The sequence below is a fragment of the Pelobates fuscus genome, chromosome 4 (genome assembly GCF_036172605.1).
Source record: "Pelobates fuscus isolate aPelFus1 chromosome 4, aPelFus1.pri, whole genome shotgun sequence".
NCBI lineage: Eukaryota > Metazoa > Chordata > Amphibia > Anura > Pelobatidae > Pelobates > Pelobates fuscus.
This window is the reverse complement of record NC_086320.1, coordinates 344,853,918-344,877,673: the sequence shown is the minus strand read 5'-3', so window position 1 is coordinate 344,877,673 and position 23,756 is coordinate 344,853,918. Positions and strand designations below refer to the sequence as shown.

At 41.3% G+C, this 23,756-nt stretch overlaps 1 protein-coding gene across 2 annotated transcripts in view; it reads right to left on the bottom strand.

Annotated features, from left to right (window-relative positions):
* Positions 1–23,520, bottom strand: part of ST8SIA6 (ST8 alpha-N-acetyl-neuraminide alpha-2,8-sialyltransferase 6) — a 115,820-nt gene extending 92,300 nt beyond the window's left edge. Inside the window, exon 1 of one of the 2 annotated variants that reach the window (XM_063450778.1) lies at positions 23,230–23,520. In XM_063450778.1, coding sequence (XP_063306848.1) covers positions 23,230–23,336 — 107 coding nt within the window. In that variant the 5' untranslated portion in view covers positions 23,337–23,520. The remainder of the gene's footprint in view (positions 1–23,229) is intronic. The other variant, XM_063450779.1, reaches the window with a different exon arrangement.
* Positions 23,521–23,756: the final 236 nt, after the last annotated feature.

Here is a 23,756-nt window from a genome sequence, read left to right as displayed (position 1 = left end):
ATGAATTTATTTTTAATTACTTTCCTTAACCTGCACTAATTATGTACACATTATTATTGCAAAAACTGTAAAAAAAACACACAAAAATTCATTTTTTTGCATATTTCTGTATTTTTTTAATAATAAATAAGCATTTATATATATATATATGTGTTACATCAAATTAAAGCCCTTTCTGTCCTTTAAAAAACGGTATATAATATGTGTCGGTGCAATGAATAAGTAAAAAGCAAATTGCAGTTGAACGCAAATAGCAAAAAATGCAAAAAATGCCGTTGTCATTAAGTGAAAGACAAGCTTCTGAAGCTCTGTCCTTAAGGGGTTAAAACTTAAAGAGCCACAAAAATCAGCAGTGGTAACAATGCTTAGAACACACATTTAACGCAAGGCAACTAACTTTCTTAAAATATAAACTGCAGAATTCTACTAATTAAATCTACAGACTTAATTTTCACCTTCGTGATTCATAATGGTAACATATATAATTGTTTATTTAACCATGTATTCTTTTTTTCAGTATAGTTATTTACTAAAATTAACTCCCCCTCTCCCCCCCCCCAAAAAAAAATGTATCTTTTACATAACTGTTTACCTTATACTTATATTTGAGGCTAACATTTTGCTGTAAAATGTTGCTCTTCTCTTGCCTCCAGGAAAAGGTACAATTGCACTCAACGTTTACTGCGAATTCTTAACCAAAATTAAATTAAACTTAATGAGAAATGTAGAAAATATTTACTGTATAAAATGCTTTCATCAAACAGAACACATCTGGTTACTGTTCATTTGACAAAAACTGTGATTCCCTAAGATACTATTCCAGGAAATACAGCATCGCGTGCCCCATTTGGGGGCTATTATCTCTGATGAACGATAATTATGATATTATACATGTTTAGTCTTTGGCGTTTATTCTCTAAATAATTAGCTGCCGAGACCTGAAAACTGCCTTAAAAAATTTAGATTAAAATAGTGAACTTGAAAAAAAATAAAATAAAGTTTTCAATTCATTTGTACAGGAGATTTTACCAGCTGAGCTATATTTTGCTTCTACATTGTTCTTTCATATCCACGGCTGACTAATTGAAGATTATGCTAGCTTTAGTGTACTAATAATCTTAATTTTAATAAGGACAGGAGGCGAGTATTTTGCATTAACTCTCTTTACTAAACTCCACAGCAGTAAAGAAAAACGTAAAAAGTAACATTAAATCACTGAGCAGCATAGTATATATAAGGGTCATGCTGCCTGTACACTTCCTCTTTCTTTAAGCGACATCCAAGTCCAGACTGAGCTCGAAACGATAGAAACCAACGAAACTGACAACAACGGTCTCTGATGAGCAGAACTTTATGAGACTCCTGGTAAATGAGGTTGGAAAAAGACAAAACGAAGCCTTTATCCTTGTAAGCGGGGTCGTGAAGGTAACCGAACCAACAACCAGTGGGGGTCCTGAAGAGGATTACACTAAAAGAAGAATATGAAATAGGTTAGGTACTGAACCATAACTGGGCACACATGAGAGCCATATCAGAGTGTGACAACCTAAGTGAGTAGATACACAGTTAGTGAGTGTAATGTAAGATCAATTACGTGTTATGTGTAATTACGTGGTGTAACGTAACCTGGCTGTCCAAGACCTAGTTCTGGGATGAGAGACAGGGCAGAAACGATATATGCCCCAAGGAATGTAAAAAACACCGACGAGCCAACGCAAAGCGTCCATCCCCTTGAGATCCACTCCCCCGAGGAGTCAGGGTAGGGAACAAAAGGGAGGGAAAATACTCGCCTCCTGTCCTTATTAAAATTAAGATTATTAGTACACTAAAGCTAGCATAATCTTCAATTTGATAACATGACAGGAGGCTTCCTATTTTGCAATTTTAACGCTGAAGGAGAGATGTCCCATCAGAAGGGGGAGTGCGAAAATAAAAGGTACGGAAAGTGGATTCCCGAGACCAATCCGCCGCTTGGACTAGGAGTCGGCCCGACGTTGAGTTCCGAGCGAGGAGGTAACCGAAACGTATCTGCGCAGGGTAGACACGACGCAGAGTTGCGGATCGTCGGGGAAAAAAGGGTAGAAAAAACGAAGTCGAACCCGACTAGTGCGACGGGAACGTGGAAAGTGACCGCCTCCGGGGCAATCTCGAAGGCGTCAACGTCGAAGGCTCGATCGTTCGATACCCGTCGAAAGGAAACGAGGCAGAGCAGAAAAGCGCACTTAGCCGACAAAAGGCGTAGGGAGAGGCGGTGATTAGGGAGCCAATCCCTTAAAAAACGGAGAACCAGCCCAACATCCCATAGGTGAGAGTACCTGGGAGCTGGGGGGCGGCGGAGCCACATACCGCGGAGCAGGCGGCAGACGAGAGGGTTTTTGCCGACCGGGAGGTCCCCTATGGGTGTGTGGGCCGTCAAAATCGCGGAGCGAACGACGTTAACCGAACGATAGGAGCAGCCCGACGAAAACAAGGATGAAAGGAAATTGAGAATCATGGGAATAGGTGCTGTAAATGAATCGGAGTCCCGTTCCATGCACCAAGTAGACCAGGAGGCCCAAGCTGAAAGGTAGCAGCGTCTAGTTCCAGGGGCCCAGGAATCCCATAAGAGGTCCCTAGTAGTCTGCGATAGTCCGCTGACTTGCCAGGAACCCCGGAAGGAGTCCAAACCACCAGGGGTAGGCGAACTTCCAAGGGAAGCGGATGGAGATTCCCTTTGGGATCCGTGAGCGGCTCCGGAAAGGATGGCAGGAGGAGGGGATCCCTGCAGGAGGTGGCCAGGAGGTCCGGGAACCATGGCTGGCTCTGCCACAAGGGTGTTATGAGGACCAAAGTGACCAGTTGCGTCCGTATCTGGTGTAATGTTCTTGCAATCATGGCAAATGGGGGAAATGCGTAGGCTCCGGTTGTCGGCCATTGTTGTAGAAATGCGTCCGTCGCCTTGCTCTCCGGGTCCGGGAGCCAGCTGAAGAACTCCGGGGTCTGATGGTTGTTGTGGGATGCGAAAATATCCAGGTAGAAGGGACCCTTCCGGGTCGCTAGGGCTCTGAAGATCCTCGTGTTTAGTCTCCAGTCGCTGACGTCCCTCCAGTGGCGAGAGTCGGCCGTGAGGTAGATTTCTCCGGGTAGGCATTCAGCCTGGAGAGCGATGTTGTGGGGTAGGCAATAATCGAAAATGTCCCTCGTGATGTCGGACAGTAGACGTGAGCGTGCGCCCCCCGGGCGATTGATATACCGGACTGCGGAGACATTGTCCATGCGTAGGAGGATGCAGCAGTTGAATCTGTCTCGGGCCAGGCTGCGGATCGTGAAAGACCCTGCCAGGAGTTCCAGGCAGTTTATGTGCATGGAGAGTTCCTGTGCTGTCCATGTTCCTCCTGTGGAGATGGTCCCGTTGGTGGCACCCCAGCCCCACAAGCTGGCGTCTGACTCCAATATGAAGTCTGGGGTGTCCCCGAACATGGCCCTGCTGTTCCAGGCTGGCATGCTGCCCAGCCACCATGCTAGTTCCTCGGGAACTTCTGTCGTCACCAGGACGGTTTGATCGTACGTGGGCCTGTGGTGCAGGTACCTCGCCTTGAGGCATTGCATGGCACTGTAGTGGAGGGAACCCAGGAATATGGCCTGAACGGAGGCGGAGAGGAGTCCCACAATCCTGGCCAGGTTGCGGAGAGGGATGGAGTCACGAAGGATTACTCTGCGGATCTCCTTGCGAATAGACGAGATCTTGAGGCAGGAAGCTTCAGAGTGCATGTTGTCGAGTCGATCTCGAAGCCCAGGAATTGTATCGTCTGGGACAGTAGAGTCACTGCGAGATGAGTGTGTTGACGCAGACTGCGTTCGCTGGAGCAGAAGAGGAGCAGGTCATCCAGGTAGATGATGCATCGGATGCCCCTGGATCTCAGGTGGGCCACCGGTTTCAGGAGTTCGGTGAAACACCAAGGGGGCGAGCTGAGCCCGAAAGGGAGGCAAGTGAATTGCCAAGGACGGTCGTGCCAGGGAGGGTTCGGCAGTTCGGATGCACAGGGACCGACAGGTATGCGTCTTTTAGATCTAGCCTGGTGAACCAGTCGTTGCTTTGTAGGAGGTCCCGCAGAAGGTGGATGCCCTCTATCTTGAAGTGGTGATACGCTACATACGCGTTGAGGCCGCGCAGGTAGACGACCAGACGGTATTCTCCCGTCTTCTTCCGGACCAGGAAAATATTGCTGAAGCAACCTCTCCAGTCGTGGGTCGGCTGGATAGCCCCTTTGTCCCGAAGTTCGCGTAGTTTCGCGTTGACGAGGTATTGGTCGGAGGATGACATGTGGAAGGGACGAGGAGGCTGTGTCTGAATGGGGGTCCCTACTAGGTCTATGACATATCTCTGAACCGTTTGTAGGATCCACGTTTCTGAGGACAGAGCGGCCCAATTCTGGGAAGAATGGGAAATACGGCCCGCAGGGCAGGTGCAAGGCAACAATGGAGGAATACGGGTGCTTACCTGTAGCAAAGCGGGAACGTCCTCGTCCGCGTGGACCACGGCCTCTGTCCGAGCCTCGGGAGAAAGGTTGTTGCCTGTACTCCCGTGTTGGGTATAAAGGTGTCGGTTGAGTACGGAGGCCTGACGGCCAGAAACGGCTGGCGGCACGGCCCCGTTGCCGGCCAGCCCTTCCAAAAACACCTCTGGTGGGATTGCTCCGGAAGACTCTGCGCATAGATAATTGCGCCTTATTAAGTGAAGTGAACATGTTCACGTGTTTGTTAAGTTCCTTGAGGAACGGTTCACCAAACAATTTCCCTTGTGCCTGGGGCCCAATCTCCTTTGTGCCAAGCTCTGCCAATTTACCGTTAATACGGTATAACGCTGCTTTCCGTCTCTCAGAAGAGAGCGTAACATTAGTGTTTCCAAGGAAACAAAAACAACGATGTGCCCACTCATGTACATCGTGTGCCCATTCCCTGATGTCTTCGGCAGGGAAGGAATCGGCTTTGGCAAGGGCGTCATCTGCCAGGTACATAATGCGGGCCAGAGGGCCAATGGAGTCCAGCAGGTTATCCTGAGCGCCGAATAGGCCTTCTCTACCCTTCGTCGAGGGTCTCTCCCACTGCCCATCATGAAGGTTGTCATAACCTTGTCAAATTCGGGAGTGTTAGCCAGTTTATCTGGCAGGGAAGGGCGTGGGCATTCGGATCTGAGCCGTTTGCGGACCTCTTTCTCCAGGGCTTGCGAAGCCAGAGGTGCATGAACCTGGAGAGGTGTGTCAGAATCAAGAGGGTGTTCTGCGTCCGCAGTGTCTTCAGTACCCCCTGTCTGGGCCGCACCCAGAAGAGTCTGTCGCATGAGAGCGGAGACAGATTTCTTGTCCGAACCCCAAGCGTCGTAGTCTGACGTCAACTTGCCATAATCTAGCACTGACATGGAATGGGAAGGACCTTTACTTTGTCCAAAGAGTAATCCTGACGTGGGGTTGGGGTACTAGCTTTGGCAGATTTGCGCTTGGCTGGTGCCTTACCCTTGAGTGGTTCTAGTGTCTGATCCGCGCCTTTCTCGTGGCGTTTCCTATGATGGCAATCATCCCTGGTCCGATAGTCGGACATATCCGAATCTGACTCGTGGCAAGGTCGCCTGCGAGTAGGCTTGGGCACCTCTGTAGTGCGTGCCTTGGAGAGTGCCTTCCCCATCGAAGCAGCGACAGCTGCGTTGATCATCGCTTGGAAGTCCACAGGGACGTTCTGGGAGTCTTCCATGATAAGGGTAGGCAGATATAATTCATAAATAGGCAAAGTATAAATGGGGGCACCCAGGTCTTAAATATAGGCGTAGGGTCAGTAGATGTGGGACTTGTGGTGGGTGACAGCACCACCCAGTATAAAACCCCAGCAGGGTATAGTTGGTGACCTTATGAAACTGGGGCTCACCCAGTTAGAGAGAACTGCAACAGCTAGTCTCCCAATAAGCAGCGTGGTACACAAGTACGTATAATGGGGGCTCACCCCGGTTGCACAGGGTTGGTACCCTTAAGTGCAGGTCACAATAATAAGCAGGCAGCAGCACTGACCTGACTGACCCAGCCACAGAGTATAAGCTTTCAGTGAAGTTAATCCTGTCACTCACAGTGATGAAATTCACAGCCACAGAGTAAAGGCTTTACAGTGTAGGTAATTCTCAGAGAAGGATTTCACACTAGGGCTTCAATCCAGCACAAAAACAGGCAGTAGGCACCTCAGACTGCAAGCACTGAGTCCCCAGGGGAAACCGGCGCGATTTTCGCGATCCAAAATGGCGGCCGCGAGTGTAGGCCGCAAGCCGGGGACTAAATTTGAGGCCGGCCGCGGGCAGGTGCAGGCCGGCGCGAAAAAGATCGCGATCGATTCCGGTCGCGAGAAGGGGGCCCAGGAGGGCACCCCAAGGTAGAAAAACCAGGGGAAAACCTGAGGGAAGCCTAAGGGGGAGCCCAGGGAGTCCCAGGGCCAGCAGAGGGGCAGGGCAGAAGAAGGAACTGAACTAAACAGGCTAATCCTATCCCACAGCCCTGAAAACAGTAAAATAATATAAATGCAACTAGAAACAGTACATAAATAAAGGTAAATACAATGAAATAAGTTAAACAGACTAATATAAATAATGAATGCAAAGAGGCTCTGGAGGAGCCAAATAGTCTGACCTGTCTGCGTGGAGCAGTAAAGAAAGAGGAAGTGTACAGGCAGCATGACCCTTATATATACTATGCTGCTCAGTGATTTAATGTTACTTTTTACGTTTTTCTTTACTGCTGTGGAGTTTAGTAAAGAGAGTTAATGCAAAATAGGAAGCCTCCTGTCATGTTATAAAATTAGTGAAATCACCACAATGTGTACATAGTATTGACCAATGTAATGTTTTTATAATATATTTAACAATATATGTAACATCAGCCTTTAAAGATGTTCAGAATTTAAAGACAGTTTTTTTCTAAATGACTACATCGATGGAGAGGCAGCACTATTCACTAAACCTGTTATTGCTGGAAACAGTTTAGGTTACTGGTGAGGCAGCACTTTTCACTAAACCTGTTATTGATGGAAACAGTTTAGGTTACTGGTGAGGCAGCACTTTTCACTAAAAAGATGGGGGAAGGGCTGCGCTAGAGAGTATTAATACAGTATAAACCAGACCAAATGGTCACAATCCGATGGTAACAGTAAGCGTAAGTCTCTAGAAACAAGTGTAGAAAAATATATATAAAAGAGTCTTTGTAGATGATAAAAATACAGTGTAAAAATAAAAATAAAAATAAATATAAAAAGTCTCACTGATATAACTTGGTGGGATATCTATACAGTCCTCAGGAGTTGATCCGTCCGGGTAGTAGGATAATCCGTATATGTGGAGACAAAATAGGAAACACGACAAACTGCCAATGGTGAAGTATTGCGGCTCCAAGGATAAGATGAAGGGTAAAAAATAGGCTAATACACTCACATTTGCAGGAGCTTTGGACCAGCTCTAGACTTTAGGGCGTTGCAGCGGTATGATCCCCGCTGCCAGGATAAACTGGAGGAATCGTCCGTCAGTCCAACCTTGGTACTCCGAAATGTATGGGAAACAACAATAGTGCTCTCAGTAGGAAAAGTATGTAGAAAATAGACAAGATAGATATCATGATGAAAAATAATAGGAATAAAAATAGGAAATATAAAAAATATAAAAATGCCAGGAATAATAAAATTGTACATAAGGTAAAATAAAGTAGGAGTTGGTCCTATAAAAAAGGTAACCAAAATCACTTTTATTATTAAAATACACAATGTAAAACCATTGACGCGTTTCACCTAAACAGGCTTTATCAAAATGGTAATATAGCATTATACCTGGCAAGATACAATATATATAGGACAATGTAAATGTTTAAAATTAGCGCCAAAAAGTGATTAGCCAATCAAAAAAACACTTGAATTAAAACACTATTGCATACTTCATAAGTTAAAAACAAAAGTACATTTGAATAGGTATTAGTGTTACAGACACATTGGTACAAAATAATGTCTAAAACGAAACTTATAACCAATAATATAAGCGATGAACTTATGTCACATGACCGGACTTTGGGTGTCTGGGAAATGTAGTATGTGGGCGCGGCGCGCGGGCCGAGAGTGGTATAAGCCCCTCCCCGTGAAGCTGCACCCCGCCGGCATTGCTGGGAAGCTAAGCCCCATGGGGCTTGTAGTAGTGCCGGTCAGGTGTGCGCACGCACGGGGGGGCGGAGACCAGGAAGCAGCTCGCTTAGGATATTAACAGCGAGCTGCTACCCACATAGATAAAGTACGGATGCCTATGGAGATCAGAGTACTTAACGGCGAAAATAGCCGTCAGAATGGGTATTTAGTGAGGCAAAGAGAGAGAAAGTTATTGCCTCACTAAAGAATAAAGTGGACATATAAACATTGACAATAGAGAGCAGATAGTAACATAAATATTAACATAAATAACATGATACTAAAACTTTTCTTCACTAGCTATTGGTAAAAATAATAATGATAATAAAAATAATGGGAATAATAATATGACCAACTATATTAAAATTAGTGGGAATAATAATAATAATATTAAAACAGTATAATATTGTAAAATCATTATCATAAAAAATTATGCAGATCAAAGTCTGCATTTAGACCATGAGGTGAGAGGGTCTGTAGCTTATAGACCCATTCCATTTCTGTTCTTCCTAGGACATTTTTAATATCTCCCCCTCTCCAGGGTAGAGTGCATTTTTTTATACCCATGCATTTTAACATTTTGGGGTCTTTGTTATGGTTGATAAAATGTTTGGATACTGTATGATTTAAGTATCCATTTTTGATGTTTCTACAGTGTTCGCTCAACCTGATTTTTAGACACCTTGTGGTCATTCCAACGTACTGGAAGCCACATGGGCATTCGAGCAAATAAATTACATTTTTGGTATTACAAGTAATAAACTCTTTGATATTATACACAGTATTAGTCCTATTTGAAGCAAATTGAGTCACCTTAGATGCAAATGTGGAATCTGTAGTTTTGCATACAATGCATGTTTTACATTTGTAGAACCCTTTAGTTTGGGGAAAGAAAGATACAGGATTTTTATGTGCAATAGTTTTGGTAAAATTTGTAGTTAAAATCGATCTAAAATTAGGAGCTCCTCTAAAAACTATATTTGGTTTATCAGGAATAATTTTATTAAGTTTGTCGTCTTGTTTCAAAATATGCCAGTGTTTTTTAATAATTTTTTTAATTTCACTGCTTTTATTATTGTAGTTAAAAGTTATAGGGAGGGATATAGATTCGTTAATATTTTTTGTTTTGTATGTTAAAAGTTCACTCCTATTTTTGTGTTTGATCATATTAATATTTTCTAATAAATCGGTCTCTGGGTAATTTTTTTCGATAAATTTGTCTTTCAAAATGTTTGCTTGCTCATTAAAATCATCTAATTCAGTACAGTTTCTACGTAGCCGTAAAAATTGGCTTCTAGGAGCACTGTCGAGCCAGGGTTTGTAATGGCAGCTGTTTCTATCAATTGCTGTATTTACACAGACTTTTTTGAAAAAAGTTTTCGTATGGATCTGCCCATTTTTAACAAATATATTTAAATCTAAAAAGTTAATTTGTACTTGCCAGGTATAATGCTATATTACCATTTTGATAAAGCCTGTTTAGGTGAAACGCGTCAATGGTTTTACATTGTATATTTTAATAATAAAAGTGATTTTGGTTACCTTTTTTATAGGACCAACTCCTACTTTATTTTACCTTATATACAATTTTATTATTCCTGGCATTTTTATATTTTTTATATTTCCTATTTTTATTTTTATTCCTATTATTTTTCATCACTCGTATCCTGAGCTAAAGAAATCCTAGGTGGGGATTATTCCACCAGCGCTGTATTAATAGAGCAGTATTTCCTGCTCTATACTTGTAAGTATATTTTATTTATTGTATTTCTACATACTTTTCCTACTGAGAGCACTATTGTTGTTTCCCATACATTTCGTACCAAGGTTGGACTGACGGACGATTCCTCCAGTTTATCCTGGCAGCGGGGATCATACCGCTGCAACGTCCAAAAGTCTAGAGCTGGTCCAAAGCTCCTGCAAATGTGAGTGTATTAGCCTATTTTTTACCCTTCATCTTATCCTTGGAGCCGCAATACTTCACCATTGGCAGTTTGTCGTGTTTCCTATTTTGTCTCCACATATACGGATTATCCTACTACCCGGACGGATCAACTCCTGAGGACTGTATAGATATCCCACCAAGTTATATCAGTGAGACTTTTTATATTTATTTTTATTTTTATTTTTACACTGTATTTTTATCATCTACAAAGACTCTTTTATATATATTTTTCTACACTTGTTTCTAGAGACTTACGCTTACTGTTACCATCGGATTGTGACCATTTGGTCTGGTTTATACTGTATTAATACTCTCTAGCGCAGCCCTTCCCCCCCTCTTTTTATTTCCAGTCTGTTTTATTAGGGTTTTGTGGGATTCCCTAATTAGGGTTGCAGCTCTTTCTGTTATTTAGCGCAGACTCTTCTTTTTGTTTTTCTTTTAGCACTTTTCACTAAACCTGTTATTGTTGAAAAGGTTTAGGTTACTTACAACTGTAGGACAAAAAAACAAAACATCCCAATGGATTTCTTTCCAGGGCTGGTGTATGTATGTTTTGATGTGCAGTCCGGACTCTGACTGTTGGCTGTAGTCACAACTTGGTAACATTCAGACGATATTATGCATATCCAAAGTCCAAGTCTTCACATGGCAGTAGTGTAATAACATATTAAGAATATTCATACATAATGCCATGATAGTATCATACTCCACTCCCTATTTGTAAAACATCATATGACATTTGTCAGGCCTCAGAGGCGGCTTTAGACTTTATGAGGCCTTAGGCAAAACGCAAACATGAGGCCCCACTAACAAAAAAGTGTCACATATTCACATTGATGCACTGTCTACCTGTGTATGTGCCTGAGAGTGTGTCTGACAGAGAGTATCCTTGTGTGTGTGAATGTATGTCTCTGTGAGCATGTTTGCGTTTTTGTCTGAGACCCTATGTGTATGGGGTAGCTGATGGTGAGAGGGAGCGGGGTGTGTGATGGTGAGAGGGAGCGGGGTGTGTGATGGTGAGAGGGAGCGGGGTGTGTGATGGTGAAAGGGAGCGGGGCGTTGATGGTGAGAGGGAGCGGGGGGTTGATGGTGAGAGGGAGCGGGGGGTGATGGTAATGTGAGAGGGAGCGGGGGGTGATAGTAATGTGAGAGTGGGGGGGGTAATGTGAGAGTGAGGGGGTAATGTGAGAGTGAGGGGGGGTAATGTGAGAGTGAGGGGGGGTAATGTGAGAGTGAGAGGGGGTAATGTGAGAGTGAGAGGGGGTAATGTGAGAGTGAGAGGGGGTAATGTGAGAGTGAGAGGGGGTAATGTGAGAGAGAGAGGGGGTAATGTGAGAGAAAGAGGGGGTAATGTGAAAGTGGGGGGTAATGTGAGAGTGGGGGGGTAATGTGAGAGTGGGGGGGTAATGTGAGAGAGAGGGGGTAATGTGAGAGAGAGGGGGTAATGTGAGAGTGGGGGGTTATGTGAGAGTGGGGGGGTAATGTGAGAGTGAGAGGGGGTAATGTGAGAGTGAGAGGGGGTAATGTGAGAGTGAGGGGGGGAATGTGAGAGTGAGAGGGGGTGATGTGAGAAGGAGGGTGGTGGGGGTGAGGCTGAGTGTGGTGGGGGGTGAGGCTGGGTGTGAAGGGGGTGAGGCTGAGAGTGGTGGGGGTGATGGTGAGGGTGGTGGGGGGTGAGGCTGAGGGTGGTGGGGGGTGAGGCTGAGGGTGGTGGGGGTGAGGCTGAGGGTGGTGGGGGTGATGGTGAGGGTGGTGGGGGGTGATGGTGGTGGGGGTGAGGCTGAGGGTGGTGGGGCTGAGGGTGGTGGGGGTGATGGTGGTGGGGGGTGAGGCTGAGGGTGGTGGGGCTGAGGGTGGTGGGGCTGAGGGTGGTGGGGGTGATGGTGGTGGGGGGTGAGGCTGAGGGTGGTGGGGCTGAGGGTGGTGGGGGGTGATGGTGGTGGGGGGTGATGGTGGTGGGTGATGGTGAGGGTGGGGAGGGGTGATGCTGGTGGGGGTGAAGCTGGGGGTGAGCCTGAGGGTGGTGGGGAGGGAGAGCCTACCTTTCCCTGGTGGTCCAGTGGGCTCCCTGGTGGTCCGGTGGCCACTGCTTCCGGTCTGCAGCTCCGCAGAGCTGCAGACCGTGTAATCTTGCGAGATTTCAGAGCGTTGCCGTGGTAACCCACGGCAACGCTCTGATTGGCCAATTCTCGCGAGTCACATGGTCTGCAGCTCTGCACACTGCGGAGCTGCAGACCAGTGTCTGCGATGGTGGCCGGGCAGCCAGGAGGGGCCTCGCACCCGGCGGCATACCGGCAAGCCGCCGGGCCCCCTCCTGGTGTCAGGTCCTCGGTCAGTGACCGAGGACCTGACACACTCTGCCAACAGGCGGCCGCCTAAACCGCCTAATTAGAGAGCCGCCTCTGTCAGGCCTATCCTATTAGAAAATGTGAATTATCCAATGACAATATCATCTGTTTGATTTGGGTACAACCACTCTAATCACAGCACATCTACCACTACCGAGAAAGGTGCTAAAAATTAAATGTCCCTGAAAATATTGCGTCCTGGTTATTTCTGTCCCTGGACACATTCCCTAAGACAGGGGTAAAAACAAGATATAACAGGAAAACAGACACTCAAATATATATAGTGCCCGGGTACAGGTCCCAGAGGTAACCATCCCAATTCCTCAAAGCAATAAAATTAGAATAAATGGGACCGCAACACTAGGTAGCAAAATTGGGATATTTAATCCACCACAGTGGACCTGGCAACGTTTCGACCCTTCAGGGTCTTGGTCCAGCCTGAGAGCAAAAGTAACAAAATGCCATTTAAATACATACATACAATAACATATAATTAGTGTAACTACATAGACCACCCATAGAGGTGGACATTTACAACAAAGACAATAAAATAAACCCTAAGTGCAAAAAAAGGGTAAACTAAAGTTGAAATGCAGAAGCATGGGAAATTTTAGCATGATCAAGAGAATTACGCTAAAGGATGTGGGTACAACTGACAGTGCTAACACCAACACAGGGAAAGTGAACAACCAGACGCCGCCGTAAGAGATATTTTCACTGGGAAGGTGATTCTTCTGCCCTGACCTCTGAGACTGAAGTCACTACACACTACATAGACTTTTTTAGGGGTACCCATGTTTGCTTCCCCTGTGTGAAAAGAACCATGAGAGGCGGGCTCAAGCACAAGAAGACAAGTACATGCAACCAAAACGATCCTGAGGTCGCCAATTTGGGAAGCAAGAAACAGCCACAAGAGACTATAATTTTCAACCTATCTGAATATCAATTGTCATTAGCTGAGGTAAAAGTGTTATCCTGTGGTTTATCCTTTTGCCCTACTGCTCCTATAACTAACTTTAATATGCATGTTGATCTATGGACATTTTTTAGAAAGCTTAGACCATGGGTCCTCAAACTCCGGCCCCCCAGATGTTGTTGAACTACAACTCCCATGATTCTTTGAATTATATAGATAGTCAGAGAATCATGGGAGTTGTAGTTCAGCAACATCTGGGGGGCCGGAGTTTGAGGACCCATGGCTTAGACTGAAGGGATACTTGGGATACTTACTATACTTACCTATACCTTGGGATTTACATGAATTGGTACTACAGAAGAGGTCATATCCTACACCATAAAGATAAAGCTATTGAAACTTTCATTTCTCTTGTTGACAAAGTTGTGCCTTACTTGTGAAACCACATTTAATTTTTTTTAATTATACAAACCTTTCTGCTATGGAAATCTGCACAGAATAATTTGGTGTCGAATAAGGATTTAACTATCAAACCAGCAGATAAGGGTGGTGCCATTGTTGATTACGTAATTTGAAATTTACAGAAAATGTTCAGATAAAACTATATACATGAAAATGTCTACTGATCCTACTAACAACATCATATTACAGATTAGCACCATTGTATCAAAATCCTGGATGATGGTATTATTAGCTCCAAATCAACATAATTTCTACAGAATAAGCAAAACCTGTTATTACTGCCATCTATGTGCTGCCTAAAACACATAAGTCATTAACCAGACCTCCAGGTAGACCAATTTTTGTCGGTACCAATTTGTCTCTTTCTCACTTGTCAATTTATTTTAGACAAGGTTGATTCACCTTTTTGGAAAAAAAAAGTCAAATCTTTTCCACAAGACACAATTGATTTTTTATTTTTTTGCTTAAGCCTGAGAATATGGAGGTTTGTGATGATGACATTTTAGTTTCATTTGACATATGTAGTCTATATACATCCTTTTGTAACCCTGAGGGCATCGGGGCAATGCACGAAGCACCTGCTTTTTTGAAGATTGATAATGCTAAAAATTACTTTTTTTTAACCATTTACTGCAAACTGTACTTAAGAGGAAGTATTTTGTATTTGCTGGCATTTTTCAGATCAAGGGGATTACTGTGGGCTCAAGGGTAGCGCCCACATACGCCATCATACTCATGAATTTTATTGCGGAATGGTATATTTACCCTAACTCTTTTTCTGTAATCATGAGCGATATTGGTTTCAGTATATTCATGTTATGGCATTGTGGTGCTGTACACTCTAGTTAGTCCCTGGAATTTTTCCATGAGGTCCTCAATTTCTTTACAAAGGATATTCAATTTACCATAACTTGTCATTACAACAGACTTCATTTTCTGGATACTGCGGTTCTTAATCAAGGTTCTAAACGTTCTACTGATTTTTATTTTCTTTTAAAAAATAGTAAGAATACTTTTTTTGTGATTTGACAGTGCCCATCCTGACAAATCACTGTTTGCCCTTCCATGCAGTCAATTCTACAGGGTAAAGCGAATAGTGACGAACAAAGAAGTAGGTGAGTTTAGGCTAAAAGATATTGCTGAGAGATTTCTGTTTAGGGGTTATCCTATAAAGCTCCTTTCTAGTGAACTCTCTAACACAAGAGTGATTATGAGATGTAATCTCCTACTCAAGACTCGTCAGTTTAGATCAGCTACTAACACTAGACTAACATTTGTTAGTCCATGTGGCACACATTGAAAAAAGAAATTAATGCAAATCCTTAACATTGGCATATTCTACAATGGTTCCATTCAGACGTTGTGGAATTTCTGCACCCACCAACGTTGGTTTATAAGAGGGGTAAACAATCCGTGACCATACCGTGAGTAGAAAACACCCTTCCTGGCTAGTCAAAAAGTTCTGGGAAAACCTCAAGAAGGTAATTTTTTTCCTTGTCCTTATTGTAACTCAGTTATTAGTGCCAACATTTTGTACATCTTCACACAGGTTTGGGATTGGATTGATTAGAAACAGTATAGCTCAAAAATACTATTTCAGATTTTAACTAATTTTTTTATGCTAGAAACCATATTTTAAGATTTTAGATCATTGGTACTTACCTTGTTTTTTTTTTTGTTTTTTTTAGCAAGGCACAAATAATGTGCATGATTTGGCTTGGAAACCTACCTTTCAATCCATGAACTTAGCTGGTTTACACATTCTTTGCACCAATGTCACAAGTCATTCTATGCACATTTTTTATTAAATTTAAGGGACATGTTTTTTAATAGTTAAAGTTTAAATTTGTATTATTCAGTAATCAAGTGGTTCAAAAGTTTGTTATATAAGAATGTAGTTCCTGTTACATGAACATAGTCCCTCTAACCAAACCCCCCTGACTCTCTCCCCACCTACTGCATTATCCCTACACCACAACAATAATGGACAACCTTTAGCATGACTCTCTATCTCCTCTACTCCATAATTTTCATTTTTGGATTGTTTAAAGGTTTTCCAAATTTTATGTTCTAATTGAGAATTAAAAAATCCAAGTGGATCAAAACCTATATGTTCCTCACTACTGATTGTTCAACGTTCTTAATTTTTTAAAAAATTTATACTGTATAAAGTACACATTTTTGCAGTTGTACCATGATCAACTTCATAAAAACATTAACAATCTGTTAAAGCCCATTATAATAGTCAAACTTAAAATAATATGTCTGAATAAAATAAGTTAGAAAAATGTGCACATATTGTAAGTTATAAAGTCTCTAAATCTGGATAAAGTCCAAATTAGCCATATGTTGCAATCTATAAATCCGTTTAGTTTTCTATGTGTGATAGATTTTATATAATTAATTACTATTCATATTTTTTTTTATTGCAGTTTTATTTATAAATGCAAAAAATATAGACATTGTTAAAGTAAATCTGGACAACCATTGCAATGTATTAGATGTAATAGTATACATATGGTGAGATTTTCCTACTTCTAAATTCTGTGCAAATTTAAAATTTAAGGATTTAAGGCCAGACTAGCTGAATTAAAAGCATGGAAGACTTAAAGACATTTTCCTGTTTGACTTATTTCACCTTAAATATTAAATTCACTTTGAATTCTCATTTTAATGAATAACCCTGTTTAGGTTCTTTGTATATTTTTCCCGTGAGCCAAAGCCCCTTTTATGTGTGACAATACTTTTACGGCATTTGGGACATAGCACTCTGTTGCCAGGTATATGTCCCACAATTATTTGCAAATTCTTTTTGCTTAATTACTTCCCGTCCCATTTACATGTGGCAACAAAAAACATCTACATTTTTACCTACCCGTACTGACAATATATAACCATGGGAGGGACACAGACGTACTCATTAATATACCAAATACCATGCTAAAAAAATCCAGAACAAATTTTTTTTTGCCTTTTCTATTTTATTACAAGCCTCCTCCTCTGAAAAAGTTTGGAATGTGTCCACAAAACGTTGGTTACACCAACACAGAACATTAGTTAGAAACATTCCAGTAGCTCAGGCAGACTACAGTATGACCCAACAGAAGTGACTTCACCAATTTGCAACCCTTGTATTCTCCAATAAACTAGTAAGTACTCAACTCTGGAGACATTTCTTACTTTTGAGCAAAATATGAGCAAAATCCTATTTTAAACCTCTTGATGATGGACAGCTATGCATATATCTTTTCTTGTCACTACTTAATGTGGTTTCAAAATATATCAAAAAGCCAAAATGTGGAAGCTAAAAAGGAATTCAGGAGAAAAAAATATTTCAGAGAACAAGTTGATAAAAATAGAGATAAATTCAGACAATTTTTTTTCACCAATATCCATTGCTACAAAAAGTAGAAGATAACCTGAGAAGATCAAAAAATATATAAGAGAAAGGGGATCCCTGTTAGGATTATGCTTTGTTAGTAACCCAGTTTTACATTAAATCTTACAACATTAAAAAGACTGTCAAAAAGTGCTGGGCCATTACCTCGAAAGATCAAATACTTTATTCATAAAAATGTCCAGTGAAAATTTGAAGAAAGACGAAAAAGTAAGAATTGTCTTGATAATGGTGATATACCAAAATACAAAACGTAGAGAAACAAAATGTTTTGTTTTTTTTCATTTTAACTTTGTTTTTCAAAATAAATAAAATTGTACAAGACACATAAGCACATGAGTGCACTATCAACACAAGAAAAAAACATTTCAAATTAGGGCCCACGAGTACAAATTAAATTAACTATATATGAAGTTCAAATGTCAAGCAACATATTCTGAACATAGTTATAAATTAGGGGAAACAGTTAAGGTGAAGAATTAGCATGGTAGCAGGGAAGGGGGGGGGGGGGGGGGGAGAGGAAATATTAAACAATGCTGCAGAATATGTACCATACTCTGGTCAGGAGTCCCCATAACCTCCATTGGATTGTGGGAAGTCCTGATATCAATTGAATAGGTGTACTAAGTGTTTGAAAGATGGTGAGTCCAGGTGTAACAGACATTCAGAGTTTAATGTGTAATATTAACTTCTGGAAATGGGGCATGGTGGGTGCGGATAAACCTGTGACATAGTGACATTATGATGACTCAAGATTAATTCAGCACTTTAATTTATTACCATGCTTTAATATTGTACTTTATTATTAATATATGCAGCAATAATTATGCACTTTTATATCAGTATACACAACAATGTTTGCACTTTTTTTGTATGAAGTATATTTTTTTGAATTTTATAAGTACTACACACTGGATTTATTTAAGGTGTAGTAACTGTGTAAACAATTGTATCATGTGGCACTTTGGAAGGGTTGAATTCCCCTCCTCCTTACTTCCTGTTTATGCAATAAGTATACATGAGCTTGGAAAAGAGTGATTATTGGTTGAAACGTTGCTTTGTACATGTCGTACAAAGGGATACTGAAGAGTTGAGGACATGCTGGAGTATTGTTTTATAGAAACATAGAATGTGACGGCAGATAAGAACCATTCGGCCCATCTAGTCTGCCCAGTTTTCTAAATACTTTCATTAGTCCCTGGCCTTATCTTATAGTTAGGATAGCCTTATGCCTATCCCACGCATGCTTAAACTCCTTTACTGTGTTAACCTCTACCACTTCAGCTGGAAGGCTATTCCATGCATCCACTACCCTCTCAGTAAAGTAATACTTCCTGATATTATTTTTAAACCTCTGTCCCTCTAATTTAAGACTATGTCCTCTTGTTGTGGTAGTTTTTCTTCTTTTAAATATAGTCTCCTCCTTTACTGTGTTGATTCCCTTTATGTATTTAAATGTTTCTATCATATCCCCCCTGTCTCGTCTTTCCTCCATGCTATACATGTTAAGATCCTTTAACCTTTCCTGGTAAGTTTTATCCTGCAATCCATGAACCAGTTTAGTAGCCCTTCTTTGAACTCTCTCTAAGGTATCAATATCCTTCTGAAGATAGGGTCTCCAGTACTGTGTACAGTACTCCAAGTGAGGTCTCACCAGTGTTCTGTACAATGGCATGAGCACTTCCCTCTTTCTACTGCTAATACCTCTCCCTATACAACCAAGCATTCTGCTAGCATTTCCTGCTGCTCTATTACATTGTCTGCCTACCTTTAAGTCATCAGAAATAATCACCCCTAAATCCCTTTCCTCAGATGTTGAGGTTAGGACTCTATCAAATATTCTGTACTCTTTATGGTTTAAATCAGGGCTGGGGAACCTTCGGCTCTCCAGATGTTTTGGACTACACCTCCCATGATGCTTTGCCAGCATTATGTGTGTAAGAGCATTATGGGGGATGTAGTCCACAACATCTGGAGAGCCGAAGGTTGCCTATCCCTAGTTTAAATAATTGGAGGGGTGTCGTCCCAGAGAGCATGACCAGCTGCCTGGCAAGGGCAAGCCCATGTGCAGAGTACTGCAGACGCATTCATGTACAAGCAAAAGTACTGTGACATCAAAGGACATAGATGTCAAAATCGTGACTGTTCCACCTAATTAAGGGCTGTTTGCAAGTATGGGCATTAACCTTACATTTGTCCTCCAACATCTGGCTAACTCATGTTGTTCTAAATACTCCATTTCCAGAGAAAAACATCACCACACTATCTTGCACTTCCCTAAATTCCTAAAAATATTTTTACCTTCCAATCGTATTACCTGATCCATCATCTTATCATCTTATAGTTATATATATATTCAGAACGTCCAGTATCGTCATGCTACTATACACCATGCTGCAATCATTCCTTACATTGCCTCTGATTTACATTGCATCTAGGATACAATTTTCTAAGTGGGGTCACATGTAGTAATAGAAGAGCATGGACCTTAAGAGTTCTAATACTCTTCCTGTACAGACAATATAGCTGAGTTGGATAAACTCTCATATTTAGCAAGCTTGGACATCTTCCAGTATATTGTATAGTCATCAAAATGCATTTTTGTTTTGTAAATAGATTTCACTGCATTCGATGTACATTTACTGACTCAGTTGTGTGTCTTCTTCTGCGAGGTCAGTGAAATTCATTGTATACTATAAATGCACTATTTATTCTTGATACATGTTAACCCTTACATACAATAATACCATGTTACATTACTCGTTTGTTTAATACCCACAGGTGGTATATGATACATTTGACGTATATTCTAAGACAAAGATAAGTCATCAACATCTTCCCTGACCGTCCTGTGTGCATATGGACGTTTTCGACGTTTTCTGCTATTTCCCGCTTGGTTGTTGAACAAAATATCTTTCCCTGGAGCCTGCAGGCTCCACACTTATCTTAAATGACTGACTGCGCATGATGTCATCCCTAACACACATGGTTTTCACAAGCAGTAGAAAAAATTTACAGTATCCACGCAAAAAAAAAAAAATCTTTAAGGAATAACGCTTTGTGTGTTTTACATTTGACAGTCTTGCAGTTGATTGTGAACCTTTTTAGATTTCGCGGTCGCTTTAGACAAACTCGTCGCAAAACATAACACACAAAGGCTGGTGTGCCGGATGTAAATACAAGGCTTACAAAAAATACTGAAACGTTTGCCACTTGTGGGTGTTTGCTTCCATGGTGACAACTAGAGAGAGTCAAAAGATAGATATAGTTACCGGAACCTCTCTCCCTTCAGAGATGTAATAGTTCTTTATGGTCTATCTGCAGATCATGGTGGCTTTGTCTACCAGGATCCCTCGACACTGGGCAACTCTGCATGAACAAGACTACAAAATAGAGGTATATAGAAGACGATATTGTGCAGACCCCATAAGACCTGATGTGCTTTGCAAAAGCAGGTTTCTTTTTCTACCAGATTCTAGGCAGTCTTTGAGTTTTATATTAAGGAACTATGTCTATGGAACACTTCATGAAACACTCAGTTCTAAAAGTGCTGCTTTAAGTGTATTATATTGTTAATGACAATTATTGCCAACTTGTAAAATCTAACATATATTCTTGCTATAAAATTAAAACCCTATTGTTAGTTGAGAGGGTTCTGAGGGGACCCCTGCTGTCAGACTGTTAATGTGCAGTGCAGTTGACCCACTAAACCTGGACTTGGGCTGAAATAAAATGACAATTTCACAGTTTTGGAGAGTTTTTAGCTTGTAAATTACAATTTTCTACGCAATTCAATGTTTAGTTAATGAACATTAAAAAAAAGTCTATAGCAATCTGAGTAAGCAGTTTAGGAGTACTATTAAAATGTGTACAAATTAATAATTAACTTCAGCGGGTCTTTTTCTTTTTTTCTAAGTGATGTTATATACTGGTGGTTAGGGCTGTATGCATCTACGCCAAATGACATCTAAACTCCAGTATTCCATTTGTAAAGGATAATAGGCAATAATTGTCATAATTCCTGTTTTTTTTAATAAACCACCATTCCATAGTGGCATTGTCGCTAATATTTTATATTCTATGTGGTTTATTCAGAAAACCAGGAATTATTCAAAATGTACATGGAAATTGGACATTTTACTCCAAAATAACCAGGCTGAAAACAGATTTTCTCCAAATTGGCAAGTCGCTCATCAATTCTCACCCATTCTCGACAATTCTACGCTTCGTGTCTAATACCTAAATGTTTCTATTGCACTTGAGAAACACACCCACAAAGGATTTACAATGGGTATACTTAAGAAGTCTATTGGAAGCAAAAGCCTTATATTTAAGTTTAACCATTTAAGTCTAGAGTTGTTTAGGGCAAAGCCCTACAACCTCCTTCAACCCCCACTGTAGGTGAGCTGTAATAGGAGCCCTTATTTGTCACTTGCCCAGGGCCCCATGGTAACGTAATTCCTCCATATTTAAGCAGAAAAGAGGCATGTAATGATTAGAGGGGGAAATTAACGGGTACAAAGACGAGATGGTGAACTAAAATGGTTGAAGTTAAATTAAATGTAATCGGTAACAGAGACGAAAGCAAGCACCATATTAACGTTAATAAGGATTAAAAGTAGCATATGTCAGGATTGTTTAAAAACACTGAGGCGGTTTCAGATTTGAAAATAAAATATTCAATACATTTCTGTATACCGTTTATTACTTATACAAATATAATGAAAATCACTTGCCTTCAAAATTGCTCAAAATTGTCAAGATAAATATTAACCTCACATGAGCGTCCAGCTGTGCATTTACATATGTGTGTGCTGCTTTTGAGAAACCGTCAATCCCTTAATAATTACATATGTAAATCCATATATTGTATACACAGTTAGTTGTACGCATCTGCACGGCAATTATTTAACAGAATATACAGTCAGCAGCAGTCAATGCATGCATTTGGTCCAACAATTAGAATGTTACTGGCGTTGTAGGGTATATACAGATAAACCAAAATAGCTTAAATCGTTTTAAAGATACGATTTCCATGATATTTTCTCATTTATAATATCTGTATAATTAATTACTAAAGGGCTAAGGCTACCTGTTTTCTACTTCATGATTAATAACAAGGGATTTGCCAAATCCAGCTTCTAAGCTTTAACATTAAATCTACATAACACAAATAACTGCACAGTATTCACTGCTACAAACTAGCGGCTTCTAACACCTGGATCACACAAATGGTAATATATTACCTGGTGCTCACTGTAATTACAATCACAGTAAAACGCCCCATCTCACAACCCATTTGCTCATATCTTAGGATAATGTGAAAACTATGTATGATGTCAATATAAGTAGCCATAGTATTCAAAGAACTAAAACTAAAAGCATATTCAAAAAGAAATAGCATTAATTCTATCATTCTATCTATCTATCTATCTATCTATCTATCTATCTTCTTTCAGATTCAGATGGTACTTGTTATTTAAAATATTTAGTTACATTACAACACTTTATATCTAATAATGATACATTGATTTTGCTGGTGGTTTTTATATTTTAATATGCACTATATTCATATATTTTGAAGGCACTTTTTTTGTTGAGAAATGTCATGTGGGTGATCAATGTTCATTTTGTGTTACCAAGGATGAGACACATTTTAGTATTAATGCATTCATTGTTAAATAAAATAATAATAATAATAATAATAATAAAAAATATATATACATATATATATATATATATATATACACACACACACACACACACACGCATTAAATATTTCTCTTGGGTTTTCTATAATAACCATAGTAACTCTCCACGTTTAGAGTAATACATGTATTGAGTACACACCTTCATACAAACATACGCACATGCATGAATGTAACCCATACAGACAGTGCACAGTGCAGACAGCACACACACAACTTTAACCAGTGGATGCAACAACCGCAAGAAGCATCTTATTAGCAGTAAGCAGCCAGGGTACCTGTACCGTGGGGACTCTCCTATGGTCAGCCAGATGGTGATGAAGAAGAGGAGCAGACTGGTCCCTATAAGGAGGAAGATAGTCTTCTTCATGCTGTGTCCCCTCATGCCTCGGGCAAGCCCCTGAGAGCAGAGAGCTGGAGGCAGTAGTGGGAGCCTCGATCACTCACTGGATCGCTAGTGCAGCCTCTTCTTCCCAGTAGCAGGAGGACATCTGCCCAGCAGAAACTCTCCACCCTGTGTGCTCCCTTCATCCAGCCTCCTCCTCCCTCTTGCCATGTTCTCAGGAACCCCCACCTGTCTCCAAACAGCCAAATCACAAAGATTGCTCCTTACTGTCGTCCACAGCACATCCTCCGCCCTCCTGTCTCCAGCAGGCAGGCAGGCAGCCCACCCAGGATTTCTCCTCCTCCAGCCTCAGCTGCTACAATGTACTATTTCCTCCTCACCTTAGTCACTCTGTGCTCCCAGGAGACACCTCCCTATCCCTGTCCTCAGGGGTCCAGCAGGCTTCAGGGGTGCTGAGTG